At 51.8% G+C, this 17,178-nt stretch overlaps 7 protein-coding genes across 7 annotated transcripts; 3 read left to right on the top strand and 4 right to left on the bottom strand.

Moving 5' to 3' along the window:
• Window positions 1–41: 41 nt before the first annotated feature.
• ASPSYDRAFT_33253 (cupin domain-containing protein) lies at window positions 42–614 on the top strand (the record flags this gene model as incomplete). Its single annotated transcript, XM_040845065.1, has 1 exon — window positions 42–614. One exon carries the CDS (start codon window positions 42–44, stop codon window positions 612–614), a length of 573 nt encoding a protein of 190 aa, XP_040700926.1.
• Window positions 615–1,106: 492 nt separating this feature from the next.
• On the top strand, window positions 1,107–3,477 carry ASPSYDRAFT_206227 (putative salicylate hydroxylase; the record flags this gene model as incomplete). Its single annotated transcript, XM_040843898.1, has 4 exons — window positions 1,107–1,361; window positions 1,425–1,499; window positions 1,582–2,467; window positions 2,531–3,477. The coding sequence occupies exons 1-4, from the start codon at window positions 1,131–1,133 to the stop codon at window positions 3,475–3,477; spliced, it is 2,139 nt and encodes a 712-aa protein (XP_040700925.1). The 5' UTR covers window positions 1,107–1,130.
• A 77-nt stretch (window positions 3,478–3,554) lies between these two features.
• Window positions 3,555–6,206, bottom strand: ASPSYDRAFT_80117 (C6 transcription factor RegA; the record flags this gene model as incomplete). Its single annotated transcript, XM_040851024.1, has 3 exons — window positions 6,063–6,206; window positions 5,944–5,998; window positions 3,555–5,895 (listed from the first exon to the last, which is right to left on the bottom strand). Exons 1-3 carry the CDS (start codon window positions 6,181–6,183, stop codon window positions 3,555–3,557), a joined length of 2,517 nt encoding a protein of 838 aa, XP_040700924.1. The 5' UTR covers window positions 6,184–6,206.
• Window positions 6,207–6,270: 64 nt separating this feature from the next.
• ASPSYDRAFT_47414 (uncharacterized protein) lies at window positions 6,271–7,244 on the bottom strand. Its single transcript, XM_040847420.1, has 2 exons — window positions 6,803–7,244; window positions 6,271–6,745 (listed from the first exon to the last, which is right to left on the bottom strand). The coding sequence occupies exons 1-2, from the start codon at window positions 6,914–6,916 to the stop codon at window positions 6,506–6,508; spliced, it is 354 nt and encodes a 117-aa protein (XP_040700923.1). The 5' UTR covers window positions 6,917–7,244; the 3' UTR covers window positions 6,271–6,505.
• A 912-nt stretch (window positions 7,245–8,156) lies between these two features.
• On the bottom strand, window positions 8,157–9,578 carry ASPSYDRAFT_59519 (C2H2-type zinc finger protein; the record flags this gene model as incomplete). Its single annotated transcript, XM_040849718.1, has 4 exons — window positions 8,157–8,657; window positions 8,723–8,793; window positions 8,820–9,108; window positions 9,576–9,578. 4 exons carry the CDS (start codon window positions 9,576–9,578, stop codon window positions 8,157–8,159), a joined length of 864 nt encoding a protein of 287 aa, XP_040700922.1.
• A 93-nt stretch (window positions 9,579–9,671) lies between these two features.
• ASPSYDRAFT_59518 (RNA dependent RNA polymerase) lies at window positions 9,672–13,527 on the top strand (the record flags this gene model as incomplete). Its single annotated transcript, XM_040849717.1, has 6 exons — window positions 9,672–10,463; window positions 10,548–11,111; window positions 11,190–12,556; window positions 12,606–12,914; window positions 13,005–13,217; window positions 13,293–13,527. 6 exons carry the CDS (start codon window positions 9,672–9,674, stop codon window positions 13,525–13,527), a joined length of 3,480 nt encoding a protein of 1,159 aa, XP_040700921.1.
• A 706-nt stretch (window positions 13,528–14,233) lies between these two features.
• ASPSYDRAFT_155541 (SLC26/SulP family anion transporter) lies at window positions 14,234–16,831 on the bottom strand (the record flags this gene model as incomplete). The annotated part of the gene is made up of 3 exons (XM_040842470.1): window positions 14,234–15,744; window positions 15,798–16,338; window positions 16,397–16,831. 3 exons carry the CDS (start codon window positions 16,829–16,831, stop codon window positions 14,234–14,236), a joined length of 2,487 nt encoding a protein of 828 aa, XP_040700920.1.
• Between the last annotated feature and the right edge of the window lie 347 nt (window positions 16,832–17,178).

Genomic DNA, 17,178 nt, shown 5'->3' with positions numbered 1-17,178 from the left:
TCAATATACAGCAACCACAATCGCTTAAGCCTACCACCAAAATGACCACCCGGGAAACCCTCCCCAACAACCTCCCCCTCATCTCCCGGCACATAACCTCGCACACCCCATCCGGCCAAACAACCTTCGACAACAGCACCATTCCCGCCCCCCTCCCCTGGCAACAACTCTCCAACGGCGCGCGCTTCTCTCTCGCCTACGCCACAAACACCACCCCCGTCCCCCTCACCTCAAACACCGACCTAACCACCTACGGCAACTACCTCGCCAACCTCCCGGGCATAACAATCCCAGGCGGCACGGTGCTGCGCATCGTAGACATGAACCCCGGAGCCACATCGCCCATGCACCGAACCATCAGCCTTGATTACGGGGTTGTGCTTGAGGGCGAGGTCGAGCTGATTCTGGATTCTGGGGAGAGCAGGCTGTTGAGACGTGGGGATGTTGCGGTGCAGAGGGGGACGAATCATGCTTGGAGGAATGTTAGTGAGAGGACCTGGGCGAGGATGCTATATGTGTTGCAGGAGGCGGAAGAGGTGGTGGTTGACGGGGTGAGATTGGGTGAGGATTATGGCGGTGGGATGGATGACGTTAGGGCTTCGGGGAGGGATTGATATATACGATTATCTAGAATACGAGTAATCCTAAACTGCATTCATTCTCATAAATATCATTACTTCGGCCAATTTTGGTTATGTACAGTAAGAAGACAGTCTAAACATTTACACTGTTTCCATCTGGGCTCTACCCATGTCCACCTTTTACGGCCAGCAAGACATTCACAACGACAAATACCAATAGATACGTAAAATACGTAAAATGCTCAAAATAACCATATACAAGTAAATGCAAACTTACCACGGCCTGTCCCTCGGAAACTCGGACCCCAGTCGGGGAAGTCGAGGGCAAGTGAGGTGGTCCCGACTCCCGAACTGAACCCTACCCTACCTCCTCCATCGCCCCGCATAACCAGCCAACTCGGAGATAGAGGACCACGCGGAAGGCAGTTAGTTATCTATGAATTTACTGTTCTTTTAAACTTGCAAGGCCACTCTACTCCTTACCTTACCTTACCTTACCTTACCATATCCTGCCACCCTACCACCGCAGTACCTACCAACCTCAACAACATGACCACCAACACACCACAACCCCTCAAAGTCCTAATCGTCGGCGGCGGCATCGGCGGCCTCACGGCCGGTCTCGCCCTGCGCAGACAAGGCCACGACGTGCAGATCTTCGAGCAATCGCGTCTAGCGACGGAGACGGGCGCGGCGCTGCACCTGGCGCCGAACGCGAATGGGATTCTGAAGAGGCTGGGGATCTTTGCGGAGGAGTTTGGGGCGAATTTGATGGAGAGGGTATGTACCATTCTCACCTCACCTCATTTCTAATTAACTGGGTATATACTGATCTGCTACTAGTTGACGGAGTACTCGGCTGCCGGTGTCCTCGAGCGGAGCTTTGATCTCACGGAGCAGAATAAGCGGTGGCAGCATGTGAGCTAGACATTCTCCCTTAACTTGACAAGTTGATACGCGATATATGTACCGGTAAGGGATTCATATCTAACGCCTATAGCAATGGCTCCTCGCCCACCGAATCGACCTCCATAACCAACTCAAGACCGCCGTGACAAGTCCAGCTCGTATCGACAACAACAACAGCAAACCCGCAATCCCCTTGCACACAAGCCACCGAATCGTGCTCGTCGATCCCACCTCCGCAAGTATAATGCTGGACAACGGCACCAAATACACGGGCGACCTTGTCCTTGGCGCCGACGGGGTCCACTCCGTCACGCGCGGTGCAATCCCAGGCGGGAATCTGAAGGCGTCGTGCTGCGGGAAGAGCGCGTTCCGGTTCCTTGTTCCTACGAGTGCAGCTCTCGCGGATCCTGAGACGGCGAGGTTCGTGCAGCATACTGGGGAGTTGTGTATTTGGTATGGGTCTGATAGACGGGTTGTTATGTATCCGACGTCTGGGAATACGGTGTTGAATTTCGTTGCGATACATCCCGCGGCGGAGTCGGAGGGGGAGGCGGATGAGAGCTGGGATGGGAAGGGGGATACGGATGCAAGTACAACTACAAATATTCTGGAAAAGATGCTCCAGATCTATAACGGGTTTGACCCTGCTGTGCTGAAGTTACTGGCCAAGGCGGATCCCGAGACCGTCAAGGTGTGGAAGTTGTTGGATATGGAAGAGGTTCCGGCGTGGCATCATGAGCGTCTTGCTGTGCTGGGTGATGCAGCGCATCCTTTCCTTCCGCATCAGGGCCAGGGAGCTGGTGTTGCGATTGAGGATGCGGCAGCCTTGGCTGTTGTCCTGGGCCCTGGGACACCAGTTAATGAGATTCCGGAGCGGTTGAAGCTGTACGATGAGATACGCCATGAAAGAGCGACCCGGATCCAGGAGTACTCGCGACTCATTGGCGGGGATCGCTCTGACGGTAAAGCACCAGATAGTGCGTCTGCCTCCCATACCTGTTATACTTCTACCCTTTAGCTAACTGTGTCTTGTTCTGTAGTGTACGGCTTCGCAGACTACAACTTCGGCCACGACGAATGGGACAACTCGACGCAGAAACTGCGCGAATGGAGCTGGGCGCGCATCCCCAGTCCAGGCCCATACTGGCGCATGCCCATCGCATTCGGACCCATGCCAGGCCCCCGGCAAACACACCTCGGTCTCCCGCGAGACGGGTCAAAGTCAACCTTCACGACGGCGTCAATCAAGTTCAAGACCTCGCGCACCGTGCTGCAGAACCTGTTCCCGCCAGGCCGGAGTGGGCGGTGGCAGTTTAGTTCTGCGGACACGGTGGCGTACGCGTCGTTCTCGCAGACAACCCTGGATAAGATGGAGTGGTTGGGTGGGTCGGGGTATAGCCATCTTGGCCTGTATGTGCACGGGGTGGAGTATGTCAAGAAGGACGGCAGTGTAGTGAAGGGCTCGTATCTGCCTATCTTGTTTGAGTCCCTGACTGATCCGATTGTCTCGGGCCGTGAGGAACTGGGTATGCCGAAGCTGTATTCGAGCATTGATATCTACCGCCGGAGTACGTCGTACCGGGTGCGCACTGGATGGCAGGGTGCACTATGGGGGGACTTTCTTCTCGAGGGGCTGAAGGAGGTTGATCCGTCAACTGCGACTGGGGGGATCAGTGGGGAGGCAGACGCGGGGATCCTTGCGTATAAGTATATCCCGAAGAGTGGGAGGGAGAATAAGAATGTTGCTGCGGAGGAACATGCGGTCTTTGATGCGTTCTCTGAGGCAGTCCCCAAGCCTCGTCCGCAGAAAGTGTATGTTGCAGAGAAGGCGAGCTTCCAGATTGACGGACTGGATTGGGAGCAGCTGCCGACGCTGCATCATGTTATTGGGAGACTGGCTGAGGTGCCTGTGTATGAAATCGTCGGGGCCAGGGTCGTTGAGGGAGAGGGCGTGCCTGATGTGTCTGGGGCAAAGCCAATTGAGTAGTCTTGTATAGCCTATACCATTTAGACTCTTTTGTTCAGAATACAGGCAGCATTTATAATGCAGTATCATATTCGCAACTACCTGCTAACATCTCGAAGCTTTCCCAAGATAAGAACCAAATTGGCAACCAGAGGCGGCGGTTGCATTCCAGGATCACAGTGGCTATTCGACTGCAGCAGATCAATCATCGTCTCGAGAATCCGCCGTGGCTGGCTCAATGCAATGAATCCGCCGTCAAGAAGTCCCCCATGTATAACCGGCACACCGCGGCTTAGGGCAATATATCTCTGAGTGTCAGTGTTCTCTTCCCCGTCCAGCCAGACATTGGGTCCCTCCGAGTGCATGGAGTCAGTCCCAGCCATCCCATAAGCCCATAAAACCAGGCTCGCGTGGTACAGGGCAATGGCCTTGAAGTCACGAATCCCCTGAACCGGTAGATGCTTCAGTCCACGAATAATCTGGCTAGCATGCCAGGACGCCTGACGGGCCTCTCTGGATTTACACCACGATCTAACGGCTAAAAGAGGCTGCTCATCGCAGGCCCGGATTGGGTCGTCACACGTAGCAAGCGACTGGATCTCTTCAAGAGACATGCTCATGTGCATTAGGATAAAGTGGAGGACGATTCCGATTCCGATTCCAATTCCGTCTTCACTTTCATTCTTATGCTGCAGGTGGAAGGTCTCAAGGACCTTGGTGATTTGCTGTGCCCGCGATGCCATCAACAGTCCATTGTCCCAGTAGCGAGATTGTGTGCCGAGCACTGAGCTGAACTGTCGGTATTCCCAGACTGTTCCCCAGAGCGCGTTGAGGAGTGCGCCGCATGATAACTGCTTGTTGATCATATCTCTGCTGGACTCGATCAGGTCCATGTTTGCTATGCACTCGGTCAGGGTTGGAACGCGCGGACCACCAGACGTATATATCTTGCAGTAAAGATTCCTCCAAGCCAAAGGGTTATCTGCAAGCCAGAGCTGTTCTGGGGCTGGAAGAGGGAGGCAGACCTCCGCGTAAGATAATACAGGGTTGGTGAGAAGGGCCATTGACAGCTCCGCGTCCAGGCGCAGTAAATGAAACGCGAGTCGCTTGTAGGATTCCTGTCCGATCCATTCGCGCCACTTTTCATGTAAACTATCCCCCGTGTCGTCGATGGTCACTGAGATAGCAGGATACGCAGAGTGGTGGAACATCCCTCGACGACGCACCATGGTGATTAACGGTTGCCGGAATGCATCAGATAGCTCGATCTTGCGGTTATTCCCACTCCATAGGCCGACTTCGAGGTATAAGAGGTACGCCTGGAGTAGCTCCAGATCATATATCCTCTGGTTATCTTCTTCAAATACACCCGGCAGCTGTAGACGAACGACCTCTTCCATCGCGAAGCCGAGCTTTCTTAGAGACGCATCCGGCGTCAGCACAGCGCCTGCACCCGCCATGGCTAAAAGGAGCTCTGGGCAGGCCTTTCTAGGCTGAAACCCCGCTCGGTGAATCCAGGAGCTGGCCGTGGACAGCGGAGCAGTCATGTAGTACCGGATGAGACTGTCCAGGAATTCCGTCGAGGGGAACGAGTGCACCGCCGCCGAGATCGGATGCTTCAGCTGGCTGAGAACAATGCTGAGGATCCGGTCTCGCGAGGAGAGGTCGAGCTTTTCTGCTGCCGGCTGGTTGGCGACCTCGACGAGGCTCTGGGGCGTCGATGACGGGTCTGTCTGGGCTGGTAGGAGGAGGTTGTCATGTTCGCAATAACCATGGTCTTGGGGAGCGGGCACGAAGCGCCATTTAAGTCTTTGCGAAGACCTCTCCTCTTTACCGTCGCTGTATTCTACACCTTGTTCTTGAGTGGTAGTAGTATCCGATACTGCAGGCACGAGCTCTTCAAACTCGAACGGGATCTGGCTGTTATACGAGTCCAGGAAGTGCAGGTCTATAATACTCAGGTCGAGATCCGTCTCCAGGCCAAAAGTCATCAGGCCCCGCGGTGTCCTCGTACCACTCAGCAGGTCTGGAGCAGTCGTCAAAAAGTCTCTGCTATCCTCGACAAGGCTAGAGAAGTCATGCGAGACATTGATCTCGTCTATTACTTGGCGCGTCTGTTCCGACCAGGACTGGCCTGCTAGAGAGTCGACAGGACTGATGAACGCGCTGTCTTCAGCATTCTGCTCTGGAGGCATCGCTGGCTCATACGCCTTATTAGCCATACCTCCACCCGTCGTCGCCTTAGCTGGCAGTACACAGGGGACTTTCCTACGTCGACACCGGCCGCAGGGCTTCTGCTCATCACATCGAAGATGGTGCTCAGCGCAGGCGCAGCATGCCTGAGAGGCGCGGACTGTAGAACTCTGATTACCGCGGCGCTTCTTAGGAGCAGCGTCTCGATCTGTGGTATGTATGGCCGAATGTCGGCTCAGTAGGTCGCTACTATACTGTCAGTTACGTCCGTGACAGCGGAGAGAAAATATATACATTCTACCGAACCGTTTGCCGCACACGGGGCATTGATATGGTTTTTCTTGCGTGTCTGCAAGCGTCAGTCAGGCCCAGTCAGGCTCAGTCAGGCCTAGTCGGAGTAAATTGCAACCTACGTGATCGGACATGGCGTGCCAGATGGTCAAGGCGTGTATAGGACTGCGAGCATGTGCCACATTGGTAGAGATTGCGGGTAGATAGCCCGCCCTCGGAGACGGGCGTGTGGGGAGTGGCCATGGTGCATCTGATGCAAGCTGTTGGCCTGCTGCCCGAACGTGGAGCGAGGTACGGAATGGAGAAGGATTAATATATTAATATATTCATTGATGTTGCACCCCGCACGAAACGGCCGGAGATGTGGAGGGATCGGGAGGCGTTGTCCACGGCCCGATAACACCGAGTAATAAACTAATTCCGAGATGACAAGAACCTAACTATTCTAGAGAAAAGAAGACTGGAATGTATTCTTCATAGAATATGTAATCGAACTGCTGCAGCATCTGGGACGAAGGTGACTTGATATACATCAATCACTCCCATAGAAGATCCACCCTGCAGATTATGATCCACTGTTGTTGACGATGTAATACCGAATACCGTTGCTGGCTTGTTGGCTGTCGTCAAGGCTCACACAGTCATTGTATTCAGGTCTTCCATTCGAGATCCAAGCATCCTCGCTGCCTGGCCCACCGTTACAGCCAGCATTGTACCATCCATCGAGCGTATTCAACGTATCGAACCAAACAACAGACTTGGCCACAAAGCCGAAATCCATGCAATCTGAGTCTGACGACACATCCTAAACGAAGATAAGCAAAGTTCCACGTGGCGGTGGTAAAGGAGGTCGAGATCATACATCAGCGCTGAAGTCCACGCAGCCCTCCTCGCAGCCGGTATCCGTGCAGGCTTTAAGGGTGTACGCCGCTGAAAGAGCAGGAAGCAACAGAGTCAGCGCTCTAAGAGAAAGCATGGTGGAGGGTCTTGTCTTAAAGAGAAAGTCTCGTCAATAATGTAGAGGGAGAGAGGATTGTTGTCTGAGAAGGAACAGAAACAAGGTGGTCTTGCTGTCTTCTTATATCTCAGGAATTGTACTTTTGAGCGGCTTCAAAGGGCATCTTCGTATAAGCTAGCCGCAATGTGAAGACTGAAGAAGCCTCCTTCACATCCACAGCCCTCTAGCACATCCAATGGCTGCGGATACTCTACCAACAGCCCGAGTCATCGTGGGTACTCCCGATGTTTTTGCAGTTGATCCGCGTCGTACAGTTGGGATCAACAGCTCCCCTCTGAAAGTCGCCCCTGTCCATCTACCTTGGGAAAGAGGACGGTCAATCACACACATCGAACGCCAGTTCCTTGCTTTCCAGATTGCACCATAGTGGGTCTGCGTGGTAGAATCACAGTTCAGCCCCACAAGAATAGTGCTTACTGACTAGTGCTTCCAAATCAAGCTTTGCGAGACCGAGGACGACACAGTGCTTAGTACTCTGCGGAGCCTCTGGCCCTCTGCGCCCGAAGAAGTTAAGAACCGGCAGGATTTAATGGCGTTAGGAAAATACCTCAAGTGCTTTATGAGGCAGCACCTGGTTGTTCTAGCATGTGGTGGTCCTGGTGGAGAAGTTGGGGGCCGCGCATAGTTCAATGTCATCGCTTAATTCAAAGACATCCATCGTGGTGCTACTGCAAGAAGAGGTAAAGGAAGATATTGCTCAGGGTAATTAGGTCAACATAGATAAGCCATGTCTGGTCAAGCCTGCAGGTCTACTCCGTCCACTTCCATTTCAGACCTTTCATGGTAGTGATAACTCCAGTAATTTGGAGCGACTAAACATACCGTTGTCCCTCCATCCAAGCTTGAAACGGAAGACTGGAAGAGTTGCAGAAATGGCGGTCTCGACTAACTACCTACGTTTCCGTACTGCCTTTGCCTACAGGGTTTTGTATTCTACGGATCTACTTACACTTGTAATCGTTCGATCCCTGCAATTCTAGATACTGATGTGTCTTTTTATTCTTAGCAGTTTCAGCTATTGGTATATATTACAGGATCTTGGTATATACATTGTCTATAGTAGGTGAAGCAACTATTGTTTACCAGGTGGCATAACACCATCAGCTTGTACTGGTCTTTTGGCCTTTATCTCTATTCAATTATATACAACCGTGACACGCACCAGGAGGTGACAACTGTCACTCGTTTTCAAAGAGGATCAAAATGAAATAAGGCGGCCTCCCTGAAGCACTTCACCAACTGATTTCTGTACCTTTTCGAACCTCATAAAGGAGCACGATTCGCTTTCGAGGTGGTTAAACAGTCCAGCCAAAGCAGCAAAGGGTTTCACGCATCCAGCATTAGGGCAATGGTAAACCTGCTGTTTGTGAGCAGAAGAATTCAGGTGCTGGTTTAGAGCAGGAAGCGATCTGAACTGCCGATGACATAGATAGCACTCATAGCCGTTGCCGTTCCAAGTGCGCAGATTAGCGGAGTAGGTTGCGTTCTTCTCTTCCACCCATCCAATCTGCTTGTGGGTAATAACGCCATTTGGATCTCGCTCGCGGACCATCCGGTAGATCGTCTCGCGGCTCAAAGAAGGGGCTTTAGGGCAGGATCCTGTTTCAAGATGGTGACTGAGCCCGCTCGCAGTGGTATACCCGACCTTGCAAAAGGGGCAGGAGACGTCGCGACCCCTGTGGATCTTTGAGCGGAGATGCTACAGGGCACTATCAGGATCAATTGTTTCGGAAAAAGGCTGCTACTACATATTTATAGGCATACCATGCGCAAGTTGTTTTCATTGTCGAATTGCCGGTCACAGCTCTTGCAGTAGTTCCGGTAGTGGCTTAATGCTTTCATATGCTGGTCGGCAGCAGACTGGTATGGAACTTGTTGCTACAGGTCTCGCAGGGGACTTTCGGTGCCCAATGCTTCATGGCATTCATATGCTGAGTCGCTGCGCCTTGGAGGCGAAAGGATCTGGTGCAAGATTCGCATTCGTAGCGAGGAGCCCAGTGCCCACGGGCGTTCATATGCTGGTTGCAAGCACGCTGGGTGCGAAAGGTGGCAGGGCAAACCTCGCATTCAGGCCAGTGGCCATAGTCGGACATATGCTCGTTGCAGTCAATTTCATATAGAAACGCCATGTTGCAAGACGCACACTCATACTGATGGTTGTAGTCGTAGTTGTAGTCGTAGTCGTCGTCGTAGTCGTCGTTGTCGGAATACATGGCGTGGAACTGGCAGTGGTTGATAAGATAGAGGGCAGGCGGGGGAAAGACGGAGACGCGGCAGAGAAGTTGGGGATGAGATGGAGAGAAGACAGGGGTGAAGGGAGGAGTTAAAGAAAGGAAAGTGAAAAGAGATAGATCACGTAGATCACACCCGACAGAGCTGGATCAGTCAATGCGGCTTTCACATCCACAGCTGGCTGCCAAGAAATCCGTTTACTTCTATACTTACAGTATTCACGGCTTCACTTTGTCTCACACCAACACATCTCTCCCCTCTTGTAGACCCTCTCCCACCAACCCCTCTCGTCGCTCTTTCCGCATTCCATCAATTCAGCCGGGTGTCTGTCTCTCGTTTCTTCAATCCATCGACACCCTGCCAGCGACCCGTTCCCAACCCCCGCCATCTTCCCCGCAGAATGAGCTGAGCTCAACTCATCTTCATCCAGTCTCTTGTCTTTATCTCAAATCCTACGCCTTCTGATCATAGCATCACCACAATGGAGGTCTTTCTACACATCCATCCCCCCGACCTCAGCAAGGACGGCTTGAAGTACCAGCTTGCGCCTTTCGTCAGGGCTCTCGCTATCCTCGACTGGAGCTGCGAGAAGCCACGAAAGAAACGTTTTGCCCCCGTCATCTTCCTGAACCAGGCTGACGGCGAGCGTTTTCTGGTGTCTCACGGAGAGGAATATCTGGAGGGTTCTACTCGGCTCAGATCACGCCTGATGTTGCTAGGATTCCATGTATTCTGCAAGAAGAGCAACCGAGACCCGGACGGTTACACCCTTCGACACCTGGCCCACGAAGCACAGGAGCGAGTCAAGCCAACCCGAGTCATCGAAGAGCAAGGAAACTCCGTCTCATTTAGCATGCTCGGGACCTCCTGTGGCTACACCAGATTCGACTCGGGGGAGTTCGCATTTGTCCCCGAAGTGGAATGGCCGCGGGCGCGCGGCAGCGTCACTTTCAAACGACGTAATATCATTGCTGAGCTCGGCGACGGAAGAATAATAAGGATTCCTCTAAACACGGTCTTTGAAGTCGTGTGGACCACACCCGGCTCTAGTATCCTTGTCACCACGACCGATGTTCCATCGTTCTTTCGCCGCGAAGACAATTCTTATATCCGTCTCCCTTCCCTTGGAGACGCGCACCCTAATTACGTTGGCCAATGTCTTGTATATGAGTTCAGAGTTTCCCCAGTCGACTTCAAAACTAAGATGGATCAACTTACCGAGTGGGATTTGGTTGTCATTCGTTATAGCTATCACACGTTATATAGCTATGCAGTCGGGCTGTCGGGCTTCATGGAGTTTCTAAAGACTCATACTCGTGCCAGGATTCTGCCTTTTGGGGTCCTTTTTTAACTTCAGGCACTGGTCTATAATGCATACCTCCCTCCGCATCTTGTCTTTGAACTGGCAGTAGAGTTGATAGCCATCTTCAAAGCAAGGAAACGGGCAGGAAAACGGCCAATCTCGGTGAACTCTCTCAAAAGGCTCTTCACTCTGATCGGCTGGCCTTCCCCGTTTGGCAATGCCGCTGAATTTACGGTCGATGGTTTGCTCGAGATGATCACCGTTAGTGACCAGGAGCTTCATGATGGTGTGATCCAGGCCGACAGTCTCTTCCGTCCCTCTCGTCATCGGGCGCATATATACAAAGTGATGGTCACCCCGTCACGCATCACATTGCACGACCCAGAATCCGAGCCTTTGAATAGAATTCTGCGGCGGTTCCCAAACCACCACGAGTATTTTATCCGCGTCCAGTTCTGCGATGAGAACGGGCAGGATCTTCACTTCAGTCCCCGGGTCAACAACAAGGAGATTTTTGCAAGGTTCAAAGGTGTCTTTCAAGACGGAATTCAGATTGCAGGCCGTGTTTACACCTTTCTTGGGTTTTCTCACTCTTCCCTCAGGTCTCACTCAGCCTGGGTAAGCTTGAGACATTACTTTTCGCACTACTCACTGTTTTCACACAGAACCACAACTAACTTGAATACTCTACCATAGTTCTCAGCCCCGTTCGTCGACGATGACGAGAACCTGCAAACCTACTTCACTATCATCAAGGCCATCGGCAGTTTCTCCAACATAACCTCACCAGCTCGATGTGCCGCCAGAATTGGACAAGCCTTCTCCGAAACGCCCTTCGCGATAAATCTCAAGCAGTACAAAGTCTCTGTGTACATAATTACCGATGTCGAAACCGAAAACCGAGTCTTCAGTGACGGGGTAGGAACCATATCCAAAGATGCAGCCACTGCAATCCATGCCGTTTTACCACTCAGAAAGGGACTGCCAACTTGCTTCCAGATTCGAATGGGCGGTGCAAAGGGCATGCTATCAATCGATCCCTCCCTTAAAGGTTTTACGATCCGAGTTAGGCCTTCAATGGTGAAATTCGACGCAGAAGACAGGAATAATCTCGAGATTTGCGACGCTGGTTCGAAGCCTATTCCCTTGGTCTTGAACCGACAGATTATAAAAATAATGGAGGACATGGGCGTTCCAGAGCAGTGGTTCTTTAAAGTACAAGGACTGCGCATAGATCAGCTACGGAAGGCCACTGCAACTACCAAGAACACTGCAAATTTTATCAAAACTCAAGGCGTCGGTCATTGCGTTCGGCTCTTCCGATTGTTCCTCCTAATCAACAAATTAAAGCTGAACTACAAGGAGGTCCCTTTTCTCCGATCCATCGTCGAGGCTGTCGTCCTCCGCGAACTGCGGCTTCTAAAGCACAAAGCCCGGATCCCGGTGGATAAGGGGATTACATTGTTCGGAATCATGGACGAAACCGGCTTTCTAGGTGAAAACGAGGTCTTCGTTACCTATGATACTCATGATGGTCAGTCCTCATACCCACCAGAAGACTGCCGTCTACTCGTCACCCGCTCCCCGGCTCTGCATGTCGGCGACATCCAATACCCACATCACGTACTCCCACCTACCGGCCATCCACTTCGAGAACACAAAAACTGCATCATCTTCAGCAAGAAAGGTACCCGAGACCTTCCCAGTCAACTCAGCGACGGAGACCTAGATGGCGACTTATACAACATCATCTGGGATCCGGAAGCTAGGCCAAGGCGGATATATGCCCCCGCAGACTATCCCCGTGTCCAACCCAAGGACATCGGGCGACCCGTAACAAGAGAGGACATGGCTGAGTTCTTTGTCGAGTTCATGCAGTCCGATAAACTTGGTGTCATTGCCACAAAACATATGATCCTTGCAGATCAGATGGAAATTGGGACAGTGCACTCTGACTGCAGGAAGCTAGCACAACTTCACTCTACTGCAGTTGACTTCTCAAAGACTGGCGTGCCAGTGAAGCTCGAAGAAATGCCCAATGTAAACCGCAACAGACCGGACTTGTAATGCTTTCCTCCCTAACCATTTGTTCCAAAAGCTAACACTCAAAAGCCTCGCCCCAGGACCCCTCGCTCACATCCGCGATAAACATGATATCCAGCTAGAATCCCGATATGTTCATCCATACCCAGACAACGAAATCGACTCCGCCCCAGTCCATATGTACTACCGGTCCGAAAACGTCCTGGGCAAGCTTTACCGCGGAATCGACGAACAGAAGATCTGGAACGAGGAAATCCGCAGTACAGCGTCACCGCGCCCGGCGATTATCTGGAAAATTCTCATCACCAATCTAACAAAACGATGCATAGATCTCGGTGCATCAGGGAACGTCGAGACAGCTCGCCAGCTCCGCGCAGCGTAACTATCCCTTCCCTATAACTTATAACAAACACCGCACCCCCCGCCCCAATAATGTTCACTACTAACGCACGCGGACGCAAATTTTAGCTACGAAGACGCAATGTACACCGCAATGGCCGATTTCTCCGAACACCTAATCCACCCGATAACCGAGCTCGAAGTCTTCATCGGCCAGATCCTCAACAATGGCGGCGTGCAAACCCAGCGCCAACGCGAACGGTCCATAAAACTAAAAGACGAATTCGATCGCATCGCCTCGTGGATCATAGGGCAGATGCGTCTGCCCGGCCCGATTACAGGGTACCTCAATGAATTCGACTCCCTCGAGCGCTGTCTTGCCTGTTTCCATGTTGCGATGGAGGCGGACGAACGAAGGTCGGGGTCGGGTCATAAACGGCGGGGGTGGGATGGGCTGGAGAGTTTCCGCGTTGTTGCAGCTTGTGTGTTATTGGCAGAGGTGGAGGCCTTTGAGAGGGAGTATGCAGAGAATGAAGATCTCCCTTTATCTGTGCCGAAGGTGTACGACTTTGGCGATGAAGAATATTATGATGCGGAAGTGAGCCGGTTACAATTGCGGTGGATGCTGGATGCGCTTCATCTAATGGGGTAGATCTAGGTCCTGGCATTGAGGACTACGTCGAAACAGAGTTAATTAAATACGGATTTATGGATATATATCTACATTGTCATACATATCATATCATAGACGACTCAAACTAATATTTACAAATCTCCTCAACTCTGGGAAGCTGCCGTACTTCTGCTCTCTCTTGTCTGAATGACACGTTGATGGCAGTGCCTGTTTTAAATATAGTAGTAATAATACCATACAGATGAACGTGATGCTTGACCATGCTTAGCACAACTGCGAAAATTAACACCCCATCCCGATTTCGAAGAACTAACTCTAATTAGGGCTTCTCCGTTTATTGCCCTGTAGCATGACTTAGGGTTCGGTCAGCAAGGTTGCTTAAGCTACAGCAAAATAACTACTGAGTGGGAGAAGTATTCATGATGGATAGAAATCTCAATTGGTCTATATACATCTGCTGAAACAGCTCAGATAAGCTGCAAGGGGTATTCGTAGCGACGGTGACCGTGACATCAAATGGTTCCAAAACTCAAATTATCAGGAGCAGAAAAAGACAAGACAGATCAACAATCACTCGCTTCACAGATTATTAACAAGATGGATAATAGTAGGAAGAGTATATAAAAATGAAAAATAGGAAACTCCCGAGAATTAACTCAAGCTTGATCAAATCTCCATCCAGGGAGGATATAGTTCACGCATGCATGCATAGACGCTAAATCAGCTAGCTGTACGAAGGAGGCTGCTCTTCCGGAGAGTTCGCCAAAGCGGCCTCCACCGCACTGCTGATGTCGATGTGGAAAAATGGCCGGTTGACGCCCTGCACCACAGCCATTTGGCGGGGATCCCGGTACGCCTTGCTATCCTTCAGGTCACGCTGCAGCTTGTCTTCGCCGCCAACGCTAGAGTTGGATGACTCTTCTTCGACGCCGTGCGTCTCGCGCTCGACGGTGTGCGAGGTACGCTTCATACCGCTTTCCAGGTCGTTACCGCCGTGGGCGCTCGCCTGGCGAGTCTGCTCGTTGGCCACCAGTTCGGCGTGGGCGGCGGCTGAGGACCGGCCTTCAATTTCAGTCACGCTGAAAATGGGCTTCCAGCGGTGGAAGCCGTCATCCGATGTAGGAGTAGGATACCCGAAGCCAGCGGCGACAAGGGCCCGCTTTGTCCAACGGTTCTTTACGTGGGCAAAATGCCACTGTACCGTGCGAGGGGATGCATAAATATCAAGTTGATTGCGAACATCGATCAAATTCTGCACCGATGTGACATCAACATTGTTAACAGCCGAGAAGTCAAGGATGATCGCTTTGAGGAGCGGAAGATGAGATCGATCCTCTTCCTGCTTCCCTTTGCGAGGACCTGGGTCGTTCCAGGGCCGGTCACCGGGTTTGCCGTAGGTGAAGGGGTTGGTACGACGGGTCTGTTTGAAAATGGCATCGACAAGGTAGTCGGTGTAGTGGTTGGCGTTTGGGTAGTTGAAGCCCTCGGACAAGCGGTAGATAAAGATACCCGGGAACGGTTGTTCGACATGGATATCAGGGTTGGAACCGTCGGCGTGGTTAAGGGGAAGGAATATTGAGCGTACGCGGTCAGTGTCACCGCCAAGGGCCGGTTGGGTCTCCTCCAAATTGTGATCTCCGATAACAGAATGAATTGTGACACGGCCCAGAAATTCGCCGCGGGCCTTTGCAACGCGGAACAGAAGTACTGCTACCGATACACAGACAGTGCAGTAAACACCAATCTCAATTGTGGTGAAGACGGTGACAATGACACCAATGAAGAAGATCAAACAGTCGAGGGGTGAGACGCGATAGAACTGGTAAACAACGTTGGGAGGGGTAATCAAGTCGCCAACGGCGTGGATGATCACACCGGCCAAGGACGCACTCGGTATGTACCAGAAAAGGGCGGGTAAAGCGTAGATGGCAAGGAGAACCACAACGGCGGTAATGACACCGGCCAGCGGGGTTCGAACACCTGCCTTTGACTTGATTGCAGTTCGTGAGAAGGACCCAGTGGCAGGGTAGCCACCGAGAAAGGGGCCGAGCAAGTTGGACACGCCGATAGCAACCAATTCCTGGGAGGGATCGATGGTGTAGTTGTTCACACGTCCGAACGACTTGGAGATGGCAATGTGTTCAATGAGAAGGACAATAACAGCCGCGGGCAGTTCGGTAGCGAAAGTCTTGATAATCTCGGCATTAACGGTAGGAACAGCGGCGTGTTGGAAGCCTGAATTATAGTAAGCATCAACAGCGAAGCAGGCGCTTGTAGGACTATCTTACCTCGGGGAACAGTTTCCAAAACCTTGAACGCCGGATTATCCCTCCGGTGAAGATTTACTGCCGCACTGATCATGGTGTAGAACAGAATCACGAAGACAGTGCGTAGCGTAGAGACAAAGAACCAGAACTTGGCTCGGTGGGGTTGCTTTTTGGCCGCAGTGTTGCAAGCAAAGCGGATAATGTACAACATGGCGCAAGCAGTAACGCCCATGGCAGCATCCAGCCCGGCAGAGGGAAGCTCCCTGAGGGTTTGTATGATCGTCATGTAAGTAGCTCCTCTCGTGTTGACATCAGCAGTCTCACCAAGCATGGTGGAAACCTGGCCAGAGATGATATTGACCGCTGAACCAGTCATGAAGGCGGTAATGGCTGGCAGGGGGATGAAATCAACAATAAAACCGAGACGGAGAAGACCCATGGCGCAGACAATTGCACCGCAAATAATTCCTAGACAAGAGGCAATAACATGAGGGGGCACATCAGTCTTGTCCTGGGCCTCGATAACAATCTTTCCGACGAGTGTGGACATAACAGCAACAGGCTAGATGCGTTGATTAGCTATTGACAACAAAGTAAAGACTCTTAAGAGAGATACGTACGCCGATGGTTATATCTTTTGACGTTGCGAAAAACCAGTAGATAAGAACTCCCATGAAGGAGGAATACAATCCGTATTCGACGGGCAGCTCTGCAAGTTTGGCGTAGGCCATTCCTTGGGGAACGACAACAGCGCCAACAGTTATACCAGCGACCAAGTCTCCAATGAGCCACTGTCTGTTGTAACGTGTGATCCAGGTCAGGAAAGGGAAAAGTCGATAGAAGTAGAGTCCGACTTCCCGCCAGCTTGGGGTGATTTCTGCAAACCATTCTCCGACGGTTGGTTCAGGCTCGACATAGGAGTGTGTTTCGAAAGTGCCGACGGAGAATGTCGACTCGCCGCGAGTGACAGGATCATGTTGCTGCTTCTCAGGGAGCTTGAGTCCCAGGGTCTTGGCGACTCCATGGCCAACTTTTGAGCCAAAGTCGTTAGGCATGTTGGGTTGACGGGGCCGTCAGGACTGTAAATGGGGGCAATAGAAGAATATATGTTCAGCGCGAACACGGGGGCCGACGTTCGCGGGACCTCCGGAGGGTCTGACGACAAAGTGCAACCAAATGGTGTATTGCAAAAGCAAAGGAGATAAAAATTAAAACGAATCCGCACGATTCGCTCGTGATGGGGCCGGATCAATCAGTATATTTAAGCGAACTGGCTGGCCATGTCGAGAGGATGGATGATAGGTGAGGAAATTGCGCGAGAGTGGCTTTTAAATGAACCACGACAGACTAAGGCGATGTCGTGATTCAGAGCTGTAAATGCGAATTCAGGGTTCCCCCACGG

The sequence above is a fragment of the Aspergillus sydowii genome (assembly GCF_001890705.1).
Source record: "Aspergillus sydowii CBS 593.65 unplaced genomic scaffold ASPSYscaffold_8, whole genome shotgun sequence".
Lineage (NCBI taxonomy): Eukaryota > Fungi > Ascomycota > Eurotiomycetes > Eurotiales > Aspergillaceae > Aspergillus > Aspergillus sydowii.
The sequence above is the reverse complement of the archived record's forward strand: the minus strand, read 5'-3'. Positions and strand labels throughout refer to the sequence as shown.